Source organism: Diceros bicornis, chromosome 9 (genome assembly GCF_020826845.1).
Source record: "Diceros bicornis minor isolate mBicDic1 chromosome 9, mDicBic1.mat.cur, whole genome shotgun sequence".
NCBI classification, from domain to species: Eukaryota; Metazoa; Chordata; class Mammalia; order Perissodactyla; family Rhinocerotidae; genus Diceros; species Diceros bicornis.
The window spans coordinates 31268393-31295241 of NC_080748.1; the positions used below are offsets into that span (position 1 = coordinate 31268393).

The following is a 26849-nucleotide window of genomic DNA, read 5'->3' on the forward strand; positions in this document are numbered from 1 at the left end:
CAATAATTTTCATCAGTAAAATGATTACTTGAAGGGTATTTTTTAGGGCTGGCCCCGGGGCTTAGCGGTTAAGTGAGCACGCTCCGCTGCTGGCGGCCCAGGGTTTGGATCCCGGGTGCGCACCGATGCACCGCTTCTCCAGCCACGCTGAGGCCACGTCCCACATACAGCAACTAGAAGGATGTGCAGCTATGACATACAACTATCTACTGGGGCTTTGGGGGAAAAAAAATAAATAAATGAAGGGTACTTTTTAAAGCTAAGTATCATTAAGAAAATCATGTTTCTATGACAATCAAATCAAATATTGAATATATCAGATGGATAAAGTAGAGCTGTTTCAGAGAACTGCTTTTCTTCATTTGTAATTTCAAAAAAGAGGAATCATTACTATGCATGTACGCTAAAATAATTCCTGTTTTTTAATCAAGAGTACACAATATAGTCAATTACTTTATGTATTCTTGTAACAGTATACTAGAAATGCCTAACCTAAAACTGATGGTCAGTTCTCTCTGGATTTCAGATGCAAGAAACAAAAGTAACTGTAATTATTTTATTACTAATTTTGCCTAGATTTTAAAATTCTTTCCCCATTTAATTTGTACCTTAGTCACAGAATAAGGTGCATCTTGATTCAGAAAGAGACAAAGTATCAACCCAGGCTTCAAAGATATTAAATTTATACAGGTGAACAGGTTGGGGGCAGAAGGAGCTAATCTTTTTCAAATTCACTGAGCCACAGACACAATTTAAAAGATCTTTAAAGTGATCACTTCTACTCATCATTTACCATTGTTCTGTACATGATCTTCAAGCACCTCATTTTTAAGAATCCCACAAAGTTCTGATAGAGTCTCTAAGTGAATAACATGAATGATCAACGGCCTGAAGACATCATACAAAGACACACACAGTTTCTCCAAAAGTTCACTAAAATGAAGGAATAAAACATAGTTGTTAGTAGTAATCTTTTCAGGATTTTCTAACAGTTTAAAAGGCATCATTGATTTCTTCCAGCCAATAAAAGTAATAAAAATCTACTGGAAAATAGTTATATGCAAATATTATATAATGAGGAATGAAAGGCTGAAAGGAATTCTGTAAACTGTTTTGGCTTTAAAAGCTCAGAATCAATAAGTGATCCTCAGAGGTCAATTCAAATCAGCTGCCCCCTGGGGCCGGCCCCGTGGTTTAGCAGTTAAGTGCATGCGCTACGCTGCTGGGGGCTCGGGTTCGGATCCCGGGCGTGCGCCGACGCACCGCTTCTCCAGCCATGCTGAGGCCGCGTCCCACATGCAGAGGCTAGAGGGATGTGCAGCTGTGACATACAGCTATCTACTGCGGCTTTGGTGGGAAAAAAATAAATAATAAAATTATTAAAAAAAAAAAAAAATCAGCTGCCCCCAGACGAATGTCAATTTATTACAACTTTTACTTATTTCAGCAATAATTTTGTATACGTCCTTTCAAAATCAATAAAAAAATTTCAGTAGACTTAATTATCCTTTTATATTCTACATCACTGTGAATCAAATGGTAACATTTTCCCCAGGAAAGACAGATTCAAAATTCTTGAATACTTACAGATTTAGATAAATAAACTGCAAAGAACTTTGGACATACAAGTATTTTGACCATTTTCAACATTTGAAAAGAAAAATTTAGGTTGTCCATATTCTTCATATTGTCAACAGTACTCATCTATATATACTATTTCATCAAAAGTGATCAACCCAATCAAAACCATAAGATAAATTTGTCTCCTTTCCATTGCAAGGGTCATAATCTTGGAATCTTCGTAAGAGTCAAAATCACCAATATGAAGAAACCAAAACTGACTAAGAGAGGATCTAAAGACACTTGGAGAAAAATAAGGAAAAGGATATTAAACAGTGTCTGCATTTTTAAGTGTCTTTCATTAGTTAGAATCACAGAATTTTTTAACTAGAAGGAATTATTATACTTAATGCAGATATAGGGATACAGATCCTAAGACTAAGTTACAGGATTCTTACTATTATATCAGATTGTCTCCATAATTACATTATAAACAATATGTTGTTTGTTGGCCTTTAAATATGAACATGAAAGCACGCTGGCCTTTAAAGTGCATATTTGTTTTAAGATAAATAACCACTGTCCCACCCAACAATATTCTATTCACACACCCACAAAAGTTAAAACACTCTGCAGTTAATTTTAGAATACTCGTATAATATAATAAGCCATTATGGTCATTAGCAAATTAAATCTTAAAAACAAGATTTAGATTCCGTGTATCACCTACTCTAATTTTGGTGTTGGTTTTGTGAAAAATTCATTGTAAAGTTGGTGCTCATCCTGGCATACATGGACCATAAAGGCACAGCCACTGCGAATCTGCAGGAAACAAACACACACCGCCTACAGTTAAAGACACGCAACAATTCCAGCATTTATGAAATAGAGCAAATACTTTATTTGCACAGAGATTATGCATTTTATTCACAAAACAACTTATGTGAAGAACAGAAAATGGCTGGTGTCCAATGATTTACTGCATAATATGAATGTGGGTGATTTTTATTTTCTCTTGTATGCATTACTTTCTAAACTTTTGACAATGAAAATAAATTACTTTTCTAGTTGACAGGGGGATATTTAAAAAATGAATCTTTACGTATTTTTCTATAGTATGAATTAAAATCACACTAAACAAAAAAGCACTTCTGCAGCAAAAACTAAGATTACATTGTGAATATAAATCCACAAACTTTGAAACTTCATCTTTCAAGGAATGATACTTATTTGTGAATCTTCACCCTCAAAAAATAGATCAAAATGAGAATATTTTACCAAGTTGAATGCTAACTACTAAACTAGATTTGTCATAAGTGAAAGGAAAATTCTTTAAGTTTGTTGATATGGGAACCAAAATTTATTTACCCAAGTATAGCTTTTGGGTATCAACACAGCTCAGAGGAAAGTTTAACATTAAATAAAAACAAGCAGAAACTTACCAAGGCACAATGATCTCTGTTATTCTGGCTGGTTAACTCTGTTACAGTACAAGTAATACTAGGGCCCAAAAGGAGCTCCCGTTGATCAAGGTAACACTGGTGGATGTCATTTAGCAGTTGTTGGTATCTGAGGAAAAGCAAATGAGGCTGGAGTAAAAATTTTTGATTTCAGACATGTAAACTAAACCTGATCTTAAATCCCAGAATAAGTTGCCAAACCTGTAATGCTATATTGGTTACCTCTCATTTGCCCACATCAAATATTAGAAATACTTATGTATATAAAGAAAAACCAAATCATAATGAACTGGGTGCCTTCACTTTTATATTTTAAAGAAAGATTAATCTTCCAAGAGTAGAGACTTTACATCTACCCAAATGAGAAGAAAATCCTGCTTTGGGAAAAAGAGATGCCTTGCAAACTCGCTATATCAGGTCTCTGACCTTGCTCCCCCAAATAAGTTGTGTGCTACAAGAAACAGCGTGCACCAGATGCAAGGTAATTGCTCAGAAAATATCAGGGACATACTAGATTTGGAAAAATAGCACTTCAAGGGGAAGGCAATTTGCAAATTGAAGAACTTCTGGGTACTCACTCAGGTATTTTTTCCGATCGTTGTTCTATTTGTTCAATAAGAGTCTGTAGAATAAAGAAAAATATATTAAAAAGCCATCTGTTTTAGTTATACTTTTAATTATTTTCTGATTATAATAGTGATACATGTTCATGTTAGAGAATCTATAAACACAAAAAAGTTTAAACATAAAAATCACCTATAATACCACAAAATAATCACTTAACATTTTAGAATACTCTTTCAGTTTTTTATACGCACACACTACAGTTACTATATTTTTCTTTTTAAACAAAACTGGAATTATACTATATACTCAGCTTTATAATCTGCCTTTGAAAAATTAACATTTCAAAACATTTTCATATTATTAAATAATTTTCAATATCAAATGAAAATGTAAATAGAAAGCCTTAGCATAGTGCCTGGCACCTAGTACTCAATGAATTATCATTATAAATACTATTTAAAACATGACTTTAAATGGCTACATAACATCCCCTTGGGTAGATGTACCATAAGTCAACCATTCTTCTCCTGTTAGACATCTAGGTTGTTTCTAAGAATAACAGCCCAGTGGCTAAAAGGGCCTGGACTGAAACCAGAGGGTTTGAGTGCCAGCTCCTCAGTAGCTGCCTGAGTCCAGGAGAGCTGGTTCACTTCTCTGAGATTCCACTTCCTACCACACAAAGCTGGTATAATGATAGTACCTACTTCACAGTTGAGGACCCCAACACTGGGTCAAAAGAGAGAAATATTTTTAGAGGCTTCTAAGTCATTCTCCTAATATGTTTTTCAGAAAGGAATCATTATTAGCAGTACTGCCCATCTCACCAAATCCTCAAAAGCACTATTTACACCTTAATCTGCTAATTTCTAACAGACAAAAAAATGCCAACTAACCTTAAACTGAATGTATTCTCTATTAAAGCTAAAAATGAGCTCATATTTAATGGTTATTAACCATTAAATTTCTATTTTCTATAAGTAATCTGGTCATTTTTATATTAGATATTCATCTTTCTTACTGATTTGTATGCATTCTTAATATACTAAAGAGAGTAACCTTCTTACTTATCTGTTACAAACATTCTCTCCAGTTTCTGTCTTTTCTTTTGCTGTTTAAAATTCAGAAAACTTAATTTTTACATCCTTAATCTTTTACTCTGTAATTTTTTTCCAATAATTTCTTCTAGGTTTTTCTTTTTTTTTGGTCTGCTTATCATTTTTTTCCTTTTTTTTTTTTTGTGAGGAAGATTAGCCCTGAGCTAACATCCGTTGCCAATCCTCCTCTTTGTGCTGAGGAAGATTGGCCCTGGGCTGACATCTGTGCCCATCTTCCTCTAGTTTATATGGGATGCCGCCACAGCATGGTTTGACAAGCGGTACGTCCGTCCATGCCCGGGATCTGAACCTGTGATCCCCAGGCCACCAAAGCAAGCACCCGAACTTAACTGCTACACCACCGGGCCGGCCCTGCTTATCATTTTTGCATTTAACTCTTTAGTTCACTTAGAATGTATTTTGGTACAAATGTTATAAGAGCTTACATTTTTCCCCAAATACTTTCCAATACTATGCAGAAAATTTCAACCTTTCCTCTTTGACTTGATGTTTCTTCATACACTAAGTCCTAGAATTTTTCATTTCAATGATCTGTCAGTGAATTCTTGAATCAATATCACCATATTTTTCAAAATGTTCTTGTTTAGTCTTGCTTATTTACTATATCAGATGAATTTTAGGATCATCCAAAAAGAAATTCCATTGGAATTTTTGCTAGAATTACATTTAACTAATAAATTACACTAGGAGGAGCTAACATTTTAAAAATTGTCTCCAAAACTGGGAACAAGATATACTTACCATTTATTCAATTTTTTATGATCTTCTGTCTAGTTTTGTCATTTTCTTCATCCTTGTATTTCCAATAAGGTTATGTCTAGGTAAATATTTTATGCTTTCTGTCACTAATATAAATCGGACCCCATCACATATACTAATTGGTTACCATTGTTAAATGGCACATAGGAAAGCCACTGATAATTATACAACTATTTTATATTCACCCACCACACTCAGCCCTCTTATCTATACCATTTCTTTTCTAATCAAATTTTTATCATTGGCATTTGACTAATAAGCAAAAGCAACCAATCAGGCACAATCTAAACCTCATACCATCAACGAACCACTCTTTTCTTATATCTTCTATAAACAAGACCAAGTTTCTCTTATTTCAAAAAACTCCTTACAACTGACTTTCAAGAGAGAAACAAGGAAGGGAGCGAGGTCAGAGTCAGCAAAAGTAGACTACTCTCTCTAGTAACTTCACAATGAGTAGAAAAAAGATACATGTACCAGCTCCAGTCAATTGTACCTCAGATATGGTATTAAATATATGACACCTACTCTCTGCACCCTCCATTTCTAATCACTCAATCAACATAAATACTGTGTGCATTCCTTTATGCTCCAGACATTGTGCTAAGGAGAGTAAATAAGGCACATGTTCCCAACCTCATGGAATATACTACCAACATCTTAATTCAACTCCTACTTCTCACCTGGATTACTGTGAAATCTTCCTTGTTAATCAGGCTTCCCGGTCTCAAATCTCTCTTCACTATAATCCATTCTTTATTCTGCATCCTTAATCTTATGAAACGGCAAATCTGACCAAATAACTCTGCTATTTAAAATACTTCACTGGGGCCGGCCCTGTGGCTTAGCGGTTAAGTGCGCGCGCTCCGCTGCTGGCGGCCCGGGTTCGGATCCCGGGCGCGCACCGACGCACCGCTTCTCCCGCCATGCTGAGGCCGCGTCCCACATACAGCAACTAGAAGGATGTGCAGCTATGACATACAACTATCTACTGGGGCTTTGGGGGAAAAATAAATAAATAAAATTATAAAAAAATAAAAAAATAAAATACTTCACTGGTTCTCCACTTTTCCTGAATTAGCATGACATGTAACACTATTTGTAAGATAGTCTTTGCCATCTTTCTTGTCTTTTTTACCGTCACATCCTACTAATGCCCCGTGTTCCGGTCAGAACAAGGTACATGAAGTTCTCCCAAAATCCATGTCTTATTTATGTCTCTACAACCTTCCCTATAAATACATAAATATCTTTATCTATCCCCTTAAGTCCACTATAGATCTGAGCTTCCTAAGCTCAAATATCACCTTCATCTAGAAACCTTCCCTGAGCATCACAGGAAGAGCTAGGTGTTTCCTGCCCTGTGGTTTTAAGGCACCTCAAAGATACACTGCTGTAACGTGGAAGGACAATGCCTACCTTCATTCATGTTCATCTTCCTGGTATATTAGCAAAGGGCCTAACATACAGTAGTACTTCAAAAAGGCTGGCTAAATAAATTTCATGTCAATAGACTTACTCTGACTTTGGGGGCAGCAGCTCGAAATTTCACGTAAAATAGTGTGAAGGCATTGTCTGCATTAGGTACAGATGAAGGATCCTAAAGAAACATGAGGGAGGATAGAGAAGGAAGATAATTAGCAAAGAAATAATTATTCGGAAAATGTGACACAAACCATTTCAAATGGCTACTGCTTGGCCAACCAAAAGCTTAGAGAGAAAAATCTCTAAGAGAGATTAAACATTATTATTGCTACAAATGAGAAACAATTATGTGGAACTGTCATCTCTCTCCTCTTTATAATTAAAATTTACCTTATGTTACACGAATTTTGGTGGCAAAGAGACTTGAATTTAGATTCTTACTTGGTCACTTACTGAGACTAGGACATTGGCCAAATTACTTAACCTGAGATTCAATGCATCCATTAAACGGTGATAACATATACTCATAAAGGTTTTATGCAGCTCAATAGTAAAAGCACTAGCACATAGTAGGTATTAGTATTTATAAGGTATTAGTTTCCTAAACTTATTAAAAATTTTGCAAAATAGGGGCCAGCCCTGGTGGCCTAGTGGTTGAGTTCAGCATGCTCCACTTCGGTGGCCAAGGTTCAGTTCCCAGGCGCAAACTTACACCACTCATCTGTTAGCGGCCATGGTGTGGTGGCGGCTCACATACAAAAAAAAAAAGAGGAAGACTGGCAACAGATGTTGCCTCAGGGCAAATCTTCCTAAGCAAAAAAATTCCAAAATAGAAAAATTATACATATAGTCTGGCTGTTATGTCAGCTAAGAGCAATGTGAATGGTAAAATGCAACCCAAAAATCAGTGGCTTGGAACTGAAAGCTCAAGAAGATATTCCATGTTCTTTAGAAAGTAAGCTTGAAAAACAAAATGCATCATCTTTATGGTTTTATTTTCTTAGAAAAGAAATGTGTTCAATGACCATCCTAGCTAACTCCACTCTTATTTTCTAACCTACACTCTGCTAATTTTCTACCTCACATCTACTACAATCTGCAATTGATTAATTTGTTTGTTTCCCTCTTCACTGATTATTTCTCCTGAATATAAGCTCCATCAGAGCAGGGACCTTGTTAGCTCCTTTCGATATTGTACAGTTCCGAGTACAACGCCAAGCATCAAGGAGGCACTCAATAAAAACACATTTACTAAATACAGAAAATTAAATTATCCATCACATGTAAAGAAAAATTTCAAATTATCCATCATATGTAATCCCACCACTCAGACAGAACTTTTATTATTTTGGTTTATTTCCTTCCAACATTTTCATGAAAAAGACAAGAAAAGAAAATGTTTTAAGTGATAAATAGTTTGAAACTTACTTTATTGTTTATCATATATTACTAGATACTTCTCATACTATTATATATTCTTTGAAAATAAGACTCTGATGGATAGATATAATATGGCCATTTTTTTCCTATTATAAATAAAACTGCAATGCATATTCTTATTTAACAAAGGTAAAAAACTTTTTGGAATTGCTAAGTACTAATCTCAGATTAAGATTATGGAAGATAAATGAATCCAAAAAAAAAAAAAAACCACCTCACCAGTTAACTCACCCTTTTTAATAACTGACTTGTGAGGTTCTGTAGTGTATTCACAGTGTACGTCTTCATGAGATGCAAAGCTTTAGAAAGACATTGCTTGAACTTCAGTAAATATACAGGATAATCTTTAAAATTGGGCTGTAAAGGAAAGGGAAAGACTTACAAGGAGGAAACAAACATTGACAAAGTAAACTTTTAATGAAAACCAACACGTCCTTTATGTAAAGCTATATATAAAGTTCAGACGAAGGTCTTATGTAGATCGTCAGCCCAATGAAGATGAGTACTGTGGCTGCCTTAGTTACAGCCAAATCCCCTGTGCCTAGCACAAAGTAGGGGCTCAATAAATATTTACAGTTTTTAGCAAAATATATTTTCAGTGCCCCATGGACTTCAAGCTAATATGTCAGGCCCAACTATGAAAAGGATACAAGTTGGAGGAAATAAATCAGCTATAAGTCCTTGGGGGATAGAAAGAACAGGTAATTAAATCAAAGGGCTTGGCCCTTTATTTCACCCCAAGTAACACTTTCTGTTTCCAAAGAAGTATCTAGCACAACAGGAAGTATCTAGCACAACAGCCTAAAAATCACTCAACCTTTTAGATGGAATAAAGCTGTGTCAGCCAAGACCTCTTTCTACTCCAAGAGTTGCCTCAGCAGCAGAAAGTACTTTTTACATCACTAATGACAATGACTAAGAATTGACTATAGTTTTTCTTCAAGTATCTTACAGATATATTTTTCCCTTCAGAAGAAATAATTACTTTATAGCATAAGAAGTGATATAATAGGGATGTTAAGATTTCTTACAAATATACAGAAATAGCATGACTTACGTGAGATGAGATATATGTTATACAGTCATCTAACTTGGCCAGCATAGGTATAAAGCCTTCACTATTCACAGACAACGTAGGAGAATTCAATTTCTTTAAGGGGAAAAAAAAATCAATCTTAATTCACAAAAAAACATATAGGTAAAAGTTGAAAATTATGTATTAGAATTAGCATATTTCCCTTTAGGACATAACACAGTTATACTACTGTCTTAGCATTTTACGAGTGACAAAAATATCCTCAAATACAGCCCATGTGTAAGAATAAAGGAAGGACTAATAAAAAAGAATACTGATTTAATTCAGTTTATTCCTTTATTCATTCAGTTTATTATTTATTCTAATGAGCTTTAATGGGGGCTCTTCATGAATTACCAAATACTTTAGATTACTCTTCTGTTGTACAATGCTGCATTAAAATAAGACATCAAGTACCTACACTTCCCATTTTCTAGTACTTTACAACGTACATAAATTTTCCACTTTTAAACACTGGTGATTTTCTCAAGGTTAAAGAATACTATGAAAGTAAAATATAATACATATAAGTATAAGATAAGTAAACATACATAGAAGTAAATATACATAAGTAATAATATTAATAAGTATAAATATAAGTAATATATAATATAAATATAATTAACATAAAATTATATATTAAAATATATTAAAGTATATAATATATAATCTTTAATATATATAAGTATATAAAAATATAAATATAAGTAATATATATAAAAATAAGTAAAACCAGCCAATTATTTATCTTGATATACAAATAGCTTAGCAATAAACTATTTTCCATTGCGTTCCATTATTAACTGGCTACTAGAGTTTTACTTCTATCTCTTTGGTAAACCTTAATAATTATTATTTATATAATAAATAATTATAATAACACAATTTATGTGTAGTTATTATGTTTAATTTATGAGCAGTCTTTATTGAGAATATTACTTTGGGATATAAATATGCATTGTGAAGTTCGAACTTTTCCTCAAACTAAACATGAGATTAGTTTAAAAAATATTTTGATACTTTTCTAGTAGCACAACACAGCAAGATTTAAAATTTAGTATTTCTTCCTATAATCTTCACAGCTTACAAATAAAATACTATAAGAGGTAACCAACAAACAGATTTTAATAATAATATAACTTAAGAAGAACTATTACTTAAGTCATATTTGAAAAAATCTGAACTAGTAATGGTCTCATAAAATACTATAAGAGGTAACCAACAAACAGATTTTAATAATAATATAACTTAAGAAGAACTATTACTTAAGTCACATTTGAAAAAATCTGAACTAGTAATGGTCTCTCCATCAGCCACAAATAGGAATATCTATCAGCAAGAAAACTATTAAGTTAAAATATAACTCAAGCCACTTTATAAGTTTAAAGATTATACTCAGAAAGAGAAACATAAAACAGTCACTAACTTTACAAAAAGTAAAAAACCATCCTTACTGTGTTAATAGTTTCCAATTCATTAAAATAGGAAAGCTTCTGTTGAATGTTTTCAGCCAGATCAACAAGTTCCAACTTGCATTTTTTAAAAGAGAAAAATCAGTTATTATAAGAACATAAGAATCAATACTCCAGTCTCAAAATTACATTGAATAGACTTATATTATAATTTTATTTATTTATTTATTTTTTCCCCCAAAGCCCCAGTAGATAGTTGTATGTCATAGCTGCACATCCTTCTAGTTGCTGTATGTGGGATGCAGCCTCAGCATGGCTGGAGAAGTGGTGCGTCGGTGCGCGCCCGGGATCTGAACCCAGGCCGCCAGCAGCGGAGCGCTCGCACTTAACCGCTAAGCCACGGGGCCGGCCCGTGAATAGACTTATATTAGACTAGAGTTTATGTTGACATAAGATTTCAGAATAATGCTCAAAGATTTCTGCAATTACAGACTAAAATAAGCAATGATTATTACAGTAAATTACATATGATCTTTTAATAAAATAATAAATGCCTTTTAAAAAAACACACAAAATATACATAGAGAAAACTCTGAGATAAATATAGTAACTTAAATATTCTATCTTTAGGTCACAAGTTTAACTGCAACCTAGCTCAGTTCATCTTTTCATAAACCCCACCATTACTACAATCACTATGCTTGTTTGAAAAATGTCAATAATGAGTGAACAGAGCAAACTAATACATCCTCTTCACTCTGAAACTGTACTGACCCTAACAGCTCAAAACATAAGACAGCTTGCCTTTGCCCCTATTGACATAAGCTTATTTAGAACAGAAGCAGGCTGTCAATGTAATAATTTGCATGCTTAGCACAAGGCCTTAAACAGCACAGTGTTCAATATATACTTGGAGAAATTAAGGAAATTAGAATTAAATCGTATTCATCTTCTTAAAAATAAAATATTAAATATAATCACTGACCCTCTCTCCTACTCCAAATTACCTGTTCTTTTAGGAGCTGTTCACAGGCTTCATGTAGGGTTCCTGTCTTATTGGACACAAAAAGATACTGTCTCTGCAATGATTCCAGATGCTGAAGGGCACTGTTTACATCATTCAATATAGCATCACACTGCTCCTGAAACCCAGACAAGTAATCCCTCATCTGTCTAGAAAACAGAACCAAAAGGGGATTGGCAATAATATTTTCCCCCAGTAAGCATAGTCAATAAACAACAAAGTCTCAGTTTTCCCAAAATGCTTAAATTTCAGGAGGAAAGTCCTACCTATTCACAAGAGTTTATTATATTCAGAAATGCACCATAAGCTATGCCACAAACTGTTTCAATACTAAAGAAGGAAAATCACTGGAACTATGAGCAACAAAAGGAATCAGTCTTAAAGCCATAAACTGGCTTTTCACATGTAAGGCAATAAATCACTGGCTCATCTTTCAAAGACGGCGACACCAGGGCCATCCCACGGTATCAAATAAGTCGATCCTTCACGTCACTTCTGCCTTTGAGAGATGGTGTGATGTCATGGAAAGGATTTTGGACTCGGAATTAGAAGACCCGAGTCCAAGTCCCAGCTTTGCCCAAGTCTCCAAGACATTAGGCAAGTTACTCAATATTTCCAGGCCTCAGTTTGCTCATTTGTAAAATGGGAATAATGATACCTTTCTTCACAGATCTGCTATGAAGATTAAATGGAATCATATATCAAAGAGCCTAACACACTGCCTAGCAATAACAGTCACTTAAAAAATGTTAAATGAATGTAAATGCTCAACCCACAGTCCCCAAACCAGCTAGAAACTGTATACCATCATTTTCCCCATGCTATCAATACACACAAACAGAACAACATAGTTACACCCAGTCTAGGTGGCCATCCCCAAAGTCTCCTGGGTCTCTCCTTCCAAAGAAAGGCAACAAACACCTCTTAGGGTTCTTGTAAAACTCCCACTTGAACTCAAACCTTTCTAGAGTTATCTAAAAACCAATCGCTGCCCCTACTAACCAGTAATTTATGATGTAACTTTCTTCTTTTTTCAATCCAGAAACTCAGAATATTTCAAATCTTGAATATTTTGTCTCCCTCTAAGTATAAAGCATAACTTAATATTCTGAACTACATAATAAAGATTTAAATAACAGGAACATGTTATGGCAATTTGAGACATAGCTTGTCAGTCAGACTAAGCTGTGCTGCAGTAACAAAAAATCCTCAATTCTTTAAAGATGATGATGATGATAAAGTTGATATCTTGTTTATTCTACATGTCTGTCATGGGTTAACTTTTATTTTTAATCACACAACTTCCGATACCAGTTGTAATGACCCAAATCCTCTCTATGGCTATTCTTAAAGAAAATGTTGCTGCTGTTTTCTCTGTACCTAACTTTGTTTAAAGACACAGGTTGCGAAATGCTTCCGACGACTGTGATCTGAAAGTCAGGATAGCCAACAAACACAAGAGTCACATACCTATATTTTGTTTCTTCATCCTGATCCATCTGAGTTTGTAGCTTTGCAAACCATGAGAAAAACTGGAAAAATAAACAGTATTATATTATCAACAAAACTAAAACAGACAAAATGAAAAGTTGCTACATGCTACACAGTAAGTCAAAAGGGCAGATAAGTCTTATTGTTTTGGGCTTGGGCATTAATAACTAGTTTAAAGCCAGGAGATGATAATTTAATTGCATAGTCAATATTTACATGCTAGGCAAAGCAAAGGATATTAAAAACATTGGCCATTTTCAGAGTCAAATAAGGAAGAGTGTTAAAGATACAATATGTAAGAAATAAATATTTCTTCCTAAGAGGCTAATGGCTACTTGCTAGTTAGTCAAAATTTGAGTAGGTAACATAGGGCTTTGGGTAAATCTCAATATTAATGTTATCTAACAAGAATTGTGAGAATACAAACTCATAAATAATATACCAGCATAGTTTAAAAACACTGACCTTTGCATCAGCTAAACCTGGGTTTGAATTCTGGCCCTACCACCAATGTCATGGAAAATATCTATTATTAAAAAGAGGTTGGGGGGTGGCGGCCCCATGGCTTAGCAGTTAAGTGCGCATGCTCTGCTACTGGCGGCCCAGGTTCAGATCCCTGGCGCACACCAATGCACTGCTTGTCCAGCCATGCTAAGGCGGCGTCCCACATACAGCAACTAGAAGGATGTGCAACCATGACATACATCTAGTGGGGCTTTGGGGAGAAAAAGGAGGGGAAAAAAAGGAGGAGGACTGGCAATAGATGTTAGCTCAGGGCCGGTCTTCCTCAGCAAAAAAAGAGGAGGGTTGGCATGGATATTAGCTCAGGGCTGATCTTCCTCATAAAAAAAAAAAAGAGAGATGGGGGAGAATGACCTTAAATGAGCATGAGGGAACTTTCTGGGGTGATGGAAATGTTTTATATCTTGATCATAGTGATAGTTACACAGGTATATACACTTGTCAAAACTCATCAACTGTACTCTTAAAATGAGTACATTTTATTGTATGTAAATTACAACTCAATATATTAGATTTTTTTTAATTTAGAGAGATATGCAGGGGCAAATTTAATCCAGAAGATTTTTTTTTTCAAATAGTCCAAATAAATCCACAGACAGGGTGCAAGATTATCTTCTGTAATTCTCAAGTGGGATTCAAAGTCAAGGGTATGCTTCACTCTGAAGATACTAGGCTTGCCAAGTACTTGGCTATCGCGCACTGAACACTGACTGTGTGCCCGCCACACACTGTATTTACATGCATTATCTTACTTAATTCTCACAAAAATCCTATGAGATAGATACATAATCATCATTGTTTTACACGTTAGGCAACTAAAGACCGACGAAGAGAAGTAATTTGTCCAAGCTCACAAAGATGGTACGTGATGGAGGTGACTTTCAGATCCAGGCCAGCTGACCTCAAGAGCTGGAGCTCTTCATCACCTGGCAGCTCTGACTCTCTCAACTTACTATCTAGGCAATTCAGCACATTTGCTTTATGTTTTACTTGGTAAATGCCTCAGCTTTGATTCTTAACAGGACAGAAGGAGGAGACAGAGGAAGTCACAGAAGAAACTACTGTACATTTAGGTTTATAACTAGGAATAAAAAAAATCAAGAGAAGATTACACATTACATTACTGAAAAATAACTATAAGAGTTCATCTAAAGAGAATGTTTAGGTTTTTCTTTTTCTTTTTCTTTTTTTTTGAGGAAGATTGGCCCTGAGCTAACATCTATTGCCAATCTTCCTCCTTTTTTCCTTTTTGCTCCCCAAAGCCCCAGGAGATAGTTGTACGTCATAGTTGTACATCCTTCTAGTTGCTCTATGTGGGACACTGCCTCAGCCTGGCTCGTTGAGCGCTGAGTAGGTCCACGCCCAGGATCCAAACCGGTGAACCCCGGGCCAGTGAAGCACAGCACATGAACTTAACCACTAAGCCACCGGGCCCCCCCAAAAATATTTAGGTTTTTAAAAAAGCAATTACCTAGCAACAAGCAGAGAGGGGTGTATGTTCGTGTCTGTGTGTGTCTGTGTGCATGCGCACATGCATGCTAGGGGGACACATTAACACTGACATACACCGGGGGCAGTCAAAAGTGCATAAAATATTAAAACCTTGATAAATATAATAATCTATCAACATCCAAACTTGGAATATCATATTTTTATGATACCACAAATGTAATTGGGCAACACGGTCATTTAAAACACTTAAGAAATAGCCACAACTAACACAAAATCAAGAATGTTCTAGAAAGATTTGATGTTAACTACAGTTTCAAATGTTCACAACTCTTAATTAAAACCTTTCTTATTAGTTCTGTCTTGAGACACTTAAAATAATCAAACATCCTTAGAAACAATACTGCCATTCACCTGCTGTGCGGTTTCAATTCTTTCTTCTTCCATTTCTAAGGAAGTGAAACCCTTCGAGAGAATGTCTTCCGTAGACTCAGGTACTATTAAAGACTGTGCAATGGGCAGCGACTGGGATGTTAAACTACACAAGTCTTCAATTGGGAGCTTGAAAAAAAAGAGGCACAAAGATATTTTAATAACTTGAAAATTCTCTGAACTTAACTCAAGATTGGTATTCCATCTCAGCTGCTTTGAAAGAGAACAAAATGTTTTCTATTAAATCAATTGAGGTTAATAAATGCCATATAATACTAACTCTTATAACTAGACTCTCTCTATATTAAATGCTAGTTTCAAAACATAAACACAACACCATGCCCCACCAGTAGTCAAGTATGGTTTTTGAGTTACCTTTCTAATATTGGTGGTGAATCTCTGCTAATCCACACATATTTTCTCACCTGAACCTCTTGTGAACTAGCACCAAAGAAGAAACCTGTGTGCTGCTGAATACAACTTGCCCTCCCCAGTATCTAACGCAAAAGCCTGATCTCATTAATACCAACAAACAGAAAACAAATCACACTCAAGAATTAACACCAATAAACCTTACTTCCCAGTACCATTTCCACTGCTGGCACACTTCACCCATACCTTCTTGATAAATTTTGAAATTACACCTGAATAGAAAGAATTTCAGAGTTTCCCATCAGTTTCAGAAGAGCCCCAATGAAAAGACCTAACTTTGACACCATCAGACCTACAGTACTTTCTAAGTTCTCCACTACTAAAGATAGTTCAGGTGTTAATTTACCTATAGTCATACAGACAAACTATTTTTAGACCTAAAAGAAAGGGAGTGTGGATGCAGGGGAAGGTAAAAGGGCCTAACTGCTTTGTTTCAATTCCAGTTTTCAGCCCTAAGGGCATGACATTTAAGGTCCACCGATAAAAGACCTTGATCCAAGCCATAGGAAACTGCCTCCCTATTTTTCTAGATATAGAAATTTCATCTAAAGGCAGTATTTTCTCTTCAAAGCAAAAACAGGCTAAATGCAAAATGCACCATCACTAACCTAGAAATACAACTCTTTAAACATAGGGGGTTTTCGGCCGGCCCCGTGGCTTAGCGGTTAAGTGCGTGCGCTCCGCTGCTGGCGGCCCGGGTTCGGATCCCGGGCGCGCACTGATGCACCGCTTCCCCGGCCATGCTGAGGCCGCGTCCCACATACAGCAACTAGAAGGATGTGCAGCTGTGACCTACAACTATCTACTGGGGCTTTGGGGGGGAAAATAAATAAATAAATAAAATCTTAAAAAAAAAAAAAAAAATAAGGGGTTTTGTACCTGGGTTCAAACGGGGCTATACTCTGTGGCATGGAAAACCACGTTATAGCGCAGCCTGGTTTGAACCCTGCTCCTGCTCACTTACGAGGTGTGACAATGGGCAAATTACTTTATGTTTCTAATCCTCAATTTCTTCTCTGTAAAATAGGAATTACAGTATCTGTACCATGAGGCCACTGTGAAAAGAAAAAAACACAGGTGTGGGAAAACAGGCTTCTTGGAATGCTGGGAAGCTGCAGCCAAAAAAAGTCCTCAATCTGCTTTCTCCTCACAAATGCCTCTGACTCAAGAGCCAGGGGAGAGGCCAGCCCTGTGGCTTGGCGGTTAAGTGCGCGCATTCTGCTACTGGCGGCCCGGGGTTCAGATCCCAGGCGCGCACCGACGCACCGCTTCTCCGGCCATGCTGAGGCCGCATCCCACATACAGCAACTAGAAGGATGTGCAACTATGACATACAACTATCTACTGGGGCTTTGGGGGAAAAAAGGAGGAGGACTGGCAATAGATGTTAGCTCAGAGCCAGTCTTCCTCAGCAAAAAGAGGAGGATTAGCATGGATGTTAGTTCAGGGCTGATCTTCCTCAAAAAAAAACAAGAGCCAAGGGAGTCCTGGATGTATGTAAATATGTCTTATTAAGGGCATCACTTGTTCATGTCAACTCTTCCAGAATGGTGACATAATCCCTGAGTATAAAAGAACTGTGGTGCAGTAAGAATTAAGTTTCTCAAATCCGGTGAGAATCTATCTTGAGACTAAAGTGTCACCAGCAACTGTGTGCTGCCATCAGGGGTTCTGGAAGACAGAGAAAGCTGTGCTAAGTCCCATCTGCTTCTGCTCTGTAGAACTACCCCAATTACCAACAACAAGCTGTCTTCTTGGAGAGGGGGAGGAAATGAACCAGAGACAACGCTATATGTACTTAGCATGATGCCCGCCACATAGTAAACGCTCAATAAATTTGAATTAATGCTATTTATCATATTATTATTATTTCTATTTATTACCAGCAACAGAGTAAGTAAATTTATAAATCTGAATCTATACTGCTTCTTGGGAACAGAATTGTCAGAAAGCTATCTTTACAAAATTATATTTTAGTAGTAAAATTTCGTTCTATATGAACTGATCATTACAAAATTCAATTACATAATTCTATCAACACTGTTTACATGATACCTAAGGGGGGTGGGGAGGGTAAGTGGACATGGATCAGGCTCAGATTTGAAAAATATACCAGAAAGCACATGGAGACTAGGCTAGGATAAAGAAAGCTGGACAGAGTGTTGTTTGCACCCTAACAATAAGAAAAAGACAAATAATCTACAAAATCATAACTATTCCTGAATCCATCAGAGAGCTGAGGTTGCCGAGTAACAGTAGCTTAAAATCTAGGGAAAGATGGGCACCTCTAGGGAGAAACAGAATGAGAGCTCTGGCTCACCTGTAGCAGATCATGGGAAAAAACAAATGACCAGCACTATACAAGTAGGTAAGAAGAATTCAGCTAAAATTTCTTACAAATTGCTAAAGGCTAGACGGTGAGTATAGAACGCCTGTAAGCCGCAGACACAAGAGGAGTTCACACTCACTCACACAGTCTCCACAGACCACCACCAGCTGCTCGTGAGAAAGAATGCAGACAAGGTGGTGCAGGCCTGGAAGAGGGGAGTGGTTGTGGGAAAGCAGGGCACCAAGCCCCACCTCGACCCTTCTCCCCAGGGGGACAGAAGTCTTAAGACACTGAAAGAAGGGCAGCAAACCCAATCAACCCTAGGGCACAGAGGAAGACCCACCACAGCCGGGGAAAGGGAAAAGAAAACAACCACTAACCCCAGAGGGAGGCAACAAACCATCCAAGACCCAGAACATTAGACGTCTCTTGCTGTCAGAGGAGGCCAGAATCAGTAAGAAAGCTCTACCTCCAAGACCCGGAGGAAAAGCGCCTGCCTAAGACTGAAGCTGGACCTGGATGAGAGAAAACTCCCAACTACCACTACCAGGCTATAAAGCACCAGCAGCCCACTGCTATGGGAGGGGCAAAAGCACAGATACCCTCTGAGACACAGGCACACAGCACAGCCAAAGCTGAGGATAGACAAGAAACATTAAGAAAACTCTGCAGCAACCCAGTCCCCACCCTAGGCAAAAGGTCACACTAGAGAAATTTAAAGCCACTGGTAAACTAAAGATAACCAGAGCAACAACAAAACCTACACCTAGCTCAGCTCCTCACTAGATTGATTCAACCTCCCACACTAATGACCTAACAGAAAAGGTATACTCATTTCCAGACATTAATACTATCTTCCTTATTGTCTACTGTCCTGCACACAATGTCCAGTATTCACTCAAAAATTATATTAAAAAGCAAGGAAAAACAACTCATTGTCAAGAGACAAAGCAATCAACAGAGTATGACTCAGATGACCTGGATACTGGAGCTATCAGACACAGAATTTAAAATAACTGTGACTAATATGTTAAAAGCTCTAGAATAAAATATAAAGTGAAGGAACAGATGTAGAATTTCAGCAGAAAAATAAAAACCATATGTGTGGAAATGCTAGAAACAGAAATCAAGGTAACAGAGATGAAGAATACCTGTAATGGACTCATAGGTACACTCAATACAGCCAAGGAAAGAATCAGTTAACCTTAAGATAGGTCAATAAAAATCACCCAAAATTAAACATAAAGAGGAAACAGAGTGCAAAAATAAAAACTGAACACAGCATCCAAGAACTGTGGAATGGCATCAAATGATCTAATGTACACGTAACTTAAATCCCAAAAGAAAGAGAAAGAGAGAATGGAGTAAAAGAAATATTTAAAGAGATAATAGTTAAGAATTTTCCAAAAATAATGAAAGACACCAAACTATACCTCTGAGAAGCTCAGAGAATCCCAAGCAGAATACACACACACACACACACACACACCCAGACACATCAAACTCCTGAAACCAAAGATAAAGAGAAAATCTTGAAGGCAGTCAGAGGAACAAAGATAAGAAGTATAAGAAACTTCTCATCAGAAATTATGCAAATCAGAAGACAACGGAGTAACATCTTTAAAGTGATAAAAGGAAAAAAAACTTGTTGATCCAGAATTCTATACCTAGTGAGAATATCTTTTTTAAATGAAAGAGAAATAGACTGTTTAAACAAACAAAAGCTGAGAGAATTCATTTCCAGCAGACCTATATTACAAGAAATAAAGGTTTTCAGGCAGACGGAATATACCAGATGGAAACCTGGATCTACCAAAAAAAATGAAGAGCTACCAAAATGGTTAAAATAAGGTAAATATGACAAATTTTTTTTATTTTTAATCACTCAGAAAGATAAATGTCAAAAGCAAAAATAGTAGCAATGTATTATGGGTTTATGACATACGCAGAAGTCAAATGCCTGACAACAGCAGAAAAGAGGGAAAGGGAGAATCGGGAGCATACTTGGTAAGGTTCTTATACACGAAGTGGTATAATATTTAAAGGTAGACTGTGACTAATTTAAGAAAGATGTTGTAAACCCTCGGGCAACCACTTAAAAAACTGAAAACACACAGAGGACCTAGCAAATTCATCCTCCAATACCCATCTATAATTCAATTTCTTTTGAGAAAAAAGATTATAAATGTATCTTGAAAACTAATGTAGATCAACGTCAAAACCCTGGTTGTTATACCTCATATTATAGTTTCGCAAAATGAAAAAGTAATAGAATAATCATATTCTCCTATCAGAGTTCATGAAATCTTACACCACATAATTCTAGTACTACCTCATAATATACAATAAATTCCAGATAAAAAGTAAAATTCCTCTTGTTCCAGAATCATTTGTAATATACATACCAGTCCCTTTAAATGTATTTATTCGAACAGATAATAAATTCTCATGGCACAAAATACAAAGGATATTCAGTGAAAAGTCTCATTCCTCTGGAGCCATTCCCCAACCATCCAGTTCCCTCCTCAGAGGCTATCAATGTTACTAGTTTCTCATGAATCTTTCCTAAGATAGTCTATGCAGACACAAAGGAAGCTCACCTTTTTTTTTAAACCCAAATAACAGTATGCTATATAAACCTTGCCTTTTTCATTTAATATGTAGCATTTTCAACTGTCTCTCAACAGAGTATAAGGCAAAGATGGAATTTACTCTCTTATTTTAAATGCATAACTCTCTGATTGTCATTAAACTATAACAGGCTCATTATTTTAAAAGTCCAGGAGTACACAACGATTACTTATGTGAAAAGCAAGTCTCCTTTCTTCCCCTCTTCTCTGCTCTTCCAATTCTTCTTCTCTGAGGCAACAGCAACGTTTATAATTTGAGAAATATTTCTAAGGAATTTGAGGATAGAATGAAGAACTTTAAAAGTAGAAGGAACCAAGGAGACCATTTGCAATTTTTATCAGTTGTCTTTTATAGAAATTATTCAAAACACATGAACATAATTTTTATTCCAAATCATCAGAAGAGTTAAAATGAAAAGTAAAATCCTGCCCCACCCCACTTTTAACCAATTTAACCATTTTCAATATTTTTGATGGTTACTCCATAACTTTAAAACACAGATTTACAGCATTGTGTTTGAATTCATCAATTTTAGGTCCTATCTATTGACTCCCCACTATGTAAAACAAAGAAATGAGTACCCTAATATTTTCTTCTATATCTACTCTCAAATTCTATCACCTAAACCATCCCATTTTTTAGATTGTCACAATTTACAACATTTACACCTTGTTCTGTAATTAAGTCTTTAGATTGATTTTTTTTTTTTTTTGCTTGAGGAAGATTTGCCCTGAGCTGACATCTGTGCCAATCCTCCTCTATTTTGTATATGGTTCCCCACCTCAGCATGGCCACCGACGAGTGGTGTAGGTCCACACCCAGCAACCAAATGTAGGCCACCAAAGGAGAGCACGTCGAACTTAACCACCAGGCCACAGGGCCAGCCCCAGATTGATTTTTTAAAAGATACTACACGCTTCTTGATTTCCATAAATTTACTAAAATTACAGGTTCATTGATATTGTCTTTGTTTTTGGTGTGCCACACATTTATTACTGTCACGTCAAAAGGATCCAGGGGTGTCATACACATGTGCTCAATCTGTCATCTTGAATCAAAAAATATTTATCTTCTAATTTATTTTAGAAAATAAAATCATATAAAAACTCTGGATACTTTAGAAGGTACTATATATATTCCAGATATAATCTGGAATCTAGATGTTGTGAGTAAATATGATCATTTGAATGTATGAAAGAGCATTCTATTTGATTAGTTTACACACAAATACTAACAACCTTGCAATCATAAGGGCTTTTCAATATCGGAAGCAGGAGCCTTCCTGTCCTGTTCCCTTGTTCTCACTAATACAAAACCATTTTCTCTCAAACCAAGCAAGAGAGAAGCCACACTGCAAGAAATAATTTTTTAAAGTAATAAAACAAGTTGCTTTTTAGGAGCACATGAGAAAATGTTCCCATCAGATACTTTCGCCCAGCTGTCTTCTTTTCTCAAAGTACATGGAATAGAATGGCAAATCAGGAAGGGGGGTGGTGGTGTCACAAACTTCCCTGTTCTGACCTCTCATTCACTCCTGAAGAGGAGATGACTGAATGCCTCTGCTCACTCACACTGTCCTGACTTCAAGATGGAGCAGGCAGATACCACTAGAAAGATAAGAAAAGAGATCCAGGTTCCTGGTTGGAAGTCCTGGAGAGCTACTGTATACTTTATCTAAATGGGGACACTAACATTATTAAATAATAATTATAATAAACTATCAAGCCTTGCCTGACCAGCTGAGCAGGTCCAGGAAAAAACAAGCAAATACACCTTTCTCTCTCAAGCTTTACTTTTTGCATAGCTCTGGGTTGGAAAAAATCACTTTTATAATAGATCAATCTAATCAATTCTTCCCTGAATGAAACCTGATATTACTTTCTCTGTTTGGAGCAAGATGGGCACAGATGTTTGCCCAGGGCCAGTCTTCCTCAGCAAAAAGAGGAGGAGTGGCATGGATGTTAGCTCAGGGCTGATCTTCCTCACAAAAAAAAAAAGTAGGCTCAGAGAAGTTAAATATGATGTCTAAGGTCACATAGCCTTCAAGGAAACAATTGCAACAGTAAATTACAAGTAAATTTCAAGGTAAATTATTTTAGCATTTTATCAAGAATTACTAAGTTCAGTAGAAAGAAAAAGGCACTCACTACTAAAAAATTTGCCCTGGCAAAGAAACCAGTCTAGCTAATATGCCACCGCAAATTTTTATCTAATGCCAAATAAAAAGGTGTAACTGCTTTCCAAGATAAGACTAGTTCTCCTTCATAAAACAGAAAGCTATTTTCTAAAGAAGTTAATAGCTTTATGATATTTGCTGAGAGTTAGCTAGCCTCTTGCTCTTCAACTAACTTGCCTAGTTTCCGTTGTTCAGGAAGTAATTTATCTTGTGAAAATTGTGAAACACTACAGAAAATCCTTTACAGGTACGCTGGTTGGACAAAATAAAAATCGAGGCATTCTTTTTCAGTGCCAGTGTTAAAAGAGTGGTAACAGGGACAAAAACTCCAATTCCAAAGTCTTCCCACCAGACATATAAGGGGAAATGAGGACTGTAGAGAGCTGAGGAGCAATGAGAACTTCCCCCTTAAAGATTCCAGGATGGGTAAACGACAGGCTATTTCATTCTCACAGGAATCCAATACCAAGGCTGCATGTACCAGAAGACCCTCACTGAACCCTTCAACTTGTCAAGCTCATCCTCTACCCATGACTTTGCATTGCTTTTTCCTCCAGCTAGAAGGTTATTTCTCTAATCTTTGCAAGGCTTGCTTCTTGTTTTCCACCTTGAGTTCTCACCTTAGGCAGTCACTGTCCTAGAAAGGCCTTCCCTCTTTATATAAAAGGACACACCTCCTTCCTTTGTGTCATACCATCCTGTTTGACTTTCCTTATATCATGGATCACCATCTGAACTTACCTTCTTTGTTCTCTTTTATATGCTCATGATCACCACAATTATGTAGCTCCATGAGGCTAGGGATCTTGTTTTTCTTACTTATCTTTCTGTCCTCAATTCCAAGCCCAGGATAGGCACATAATAGGTGTTAAATGACTGCATGAGGTTAATGGTAGGTATTAGATTGTATAAATATGAAAAAATGGGGTAAAAATAAAAAAATTCCATTTACTTCACTCCAAACTCTTGTCTTCATGCTCAATGAGAATAATAGTTTATAACCTAAGACAATAAAAACAAATTGGGTTACTTGTGGAGTATGTTCCCCAGAGGTGCTGTGATGTCCAGCATCCTGCTTGGTAACAGGCCAAATCAATTATAAACAGACTGGAATATTTATAGACCAAACAACTTCTATTATCCAGAGCATTAAAGACTTTGATAGCCAAGCAAAAGAAATTTCCACCTGCTTCCTCATTTATTTCAGACCCATTTCCAGCATAGCATCCTAAAGGTGGACAGAGAAACTCAAGCAGGAACACCTGTATTTTATGACAGAGTATGCAATAGTGAAAGTCATGAAAACTTTCAGATAAAAGTTCTTAACCCTAATGTTTGAGGGCAGAAAAAAAACGTTTATGTCTCTAAACTCAATCTGCCTTTGGACACAATTCCAAATCGTGTAAAAAGAATGCTTACAACATCAAAAGTAACCATGATTGCGAACAAAAAAATCCTCCTAAACCTGGCTCTCAAAACTAGAAAAAGTTTGTCAAACCTCTGACAACTCATAAAAAGTATTTCTTGCTATTATACCTAATCAAATTGAATCACACAAGCAATAAAACGCATAATATCGAAATGGTAGTTAGGATTAAAAACGCTGACACTAAAACCAAAAACCAGCATTGTCTAATAATGCACTGACCCAGCTTTCAAAGAAAATTCATTTTTATTGCATTTGCTATCGGTCAGATAAATCGGGATCTCCCTAACCTGCACTCGATCGAAAACTCATTGCTCAATGTTCGATGAATGAAACTTTCACTTGGGATCAAGTTTTGGTCTCCCCAAGTGCCCCCATGCAAAAAGGAAGCTGAGTTGTTATTCATTAAGGTGTTAAATAAATACCAACAGGAGGCTGTCCCGAAGCAAAGCACTTCGGGTTCGGTGTTCTCTCCTTCTAGGTGATGGTGGGCGGCAGGTTTATGCCTCGGCTGACATCAGGGACATCCGGGGCAAGACGCCCAGGGCAAGGCTCCTAGCCAACCGTTCCACGCCGCAGGAAGAGGGCTGGGTGCCGGCGGACCCCAGCCACTGGACGCCCCCGCAGCCGTCCCCGCGCGCGCGAGAGTCGGCGGTCGCCTGCAGTGTGAGGCCTGACAGCCCGGAAAGGTGAGGGGCCTCTCCCACCGGAGCCGCTACCATCACCAGGAGGAGTGAAGAGAGACCCTGGACAGGGGTCTGCAAGGCCGGGGCCCTCCGGCGCACGCGAGGAGCATCCCAGCCCCGCCTCCCCCTCGCCCCCGCCCGCTTCCCGCCCATCACCTCACCTCGGCCGGCACGGGCAGGTTCTCCGCCGCCGCCTTCAGCTCCAGCACCGAGTCCGTCTGCCTGGCGGTCAGCGGCGCCTTCGTGTCCGGTCCCCGATCCCAGAGACCCAGCTTCTCCCGAGCGTCCCGCTCCGCCGCCGCCTCGGGCAGCAGGAGCAGCGCCCCCTCCGCCATCACCGACGGCCCCGCAGCCCTCAGCAGCAACGGGGTTGTGGGGACCCGGACAGACAGACCCGGGCCACTTCCGGGAGAGCCGGGGCTTCCAGCACCGCACCGGCGGCGGGGCGGGGCGGGCCGGAATAACCTGACCCCGGAAGCGCTTCCCCAGGGTGTGGGCGGAACTCAGGCCAGGACCGACGTGGCTTTAAACGGGGTACAAATATTTCCGGTTGGGACGTAGACGAAGAGGGCGAAGGATATAGGCCCCGACGGAAATAGAAGTGCCCCTACCGGAAGTCTCTTCCTCAACATCAATAACTTTATTGTTACGTGTTGTTCACGTTATTGACAATTGCGCTAAGTGACCCTGCCAGCAGGGGCCTTCGTGAGCTACCGGATCTACTGCCTCTATGCTCACAGCTGGGTAGTCTGGGTGGAATGTGTGGACCGTGTGATTTCCGTCTTCACATGTTGACAGTTTCGGCCTCTTAGATCAAAACCAAGAGTACAGACTTTTCCAACATGTAATAATTCTGCTGTTAGAAAACTAATTTATAAAAATTCAAAAATTTATATATATTAGATATCCTTAATAATATCAAATAACTGGAAACAACCTAAATGTCCAACATTGAAGAATTGGATCAATATTTCATGGCACACACATATAATTGGAATACTGTTCTGCCATATAAATCATGTTGTAGATTTGAGCAACAAAATAAGTGATAGGATGGTCATAACTTACAGAATAAAATAAATACCCATGAGTCCAAAGAGATACAAATAAATGATTGAATAAATAAATAAGGGAGAAGCAGCAACTCTATCTTACAGAAAAATTGCAATCAATGAACATAGAAAGAATGAGGGAAATAGTAATAATTGTAGCAGGAAAGATCTAAGGATGGATGCTAAAATTAGTGGGTGAAGGTTTCAGGAGAAACAGAAATTTGCATAGTATCAAATGATCTCGCCAAGATATTTGTTAACAGCAAGGGGGCCTATTAAATTTACAGTGGAGAAACCTGACAGACACCACCTTAACCAACTGATGGAAGTCAACATCACCATTATGAAACTCCTAACATGATAGATTGAGAAAGACACAGTATCAC

General features: G+C 37.4%; 1 protein-coding gene across 1 annotated transcript in view; it reads right to left on the reverse strand.

The window, feature by feature from the left end:
• The window catches only part of COG3 (component of oligomeric golgi complex 3), a 74624-nt gene extending 48768 nt beyond the window's left edge, over positions 1–25856 (reverse strand). Inside the window, exons 1-12 of the mRNA XM_058548194.1 lie at positions 25573–25856; positions 15714–15860; positions 13308–13369; positions 11821–11986; positions 10856–10930; positions 9384–9476; positions 8558–8683; positions 6981–7061; positions 3599–3642; positions 3003–3129; positions 2291–2382; positions 794–933 (exon numbers count right to left, since the gene is read on the reverse strand). Coding sequence (XP_058404177.1) covers positions 794–933; positions 2291–2382; positions 3003–3129; positions 3599–3642; positions 6981–7061; positions 8558–8683; positions 9384–9476; positions 10856–10930; positions 11821–11986; positions 13308–13369; positions 15714–15860; positions 25573–25746 — 1327 coding nt within the window. The 5' untranslated portion in view covers positions 25747–25856. The remainder of the gene's footprint in view (positions 1–793; positions 934–2290; positions 2383–3002; positions 3130–3598; positions 3643–6980; positions 7062–8557; positions 8684–9383; positions 9477–10855; positions 10931–11820; positions 11987–13307; positions 13370–15713; positions 15861–25572) is intronic.
• Positions 25857–26849: the final 993 nt, after the last annotated feature.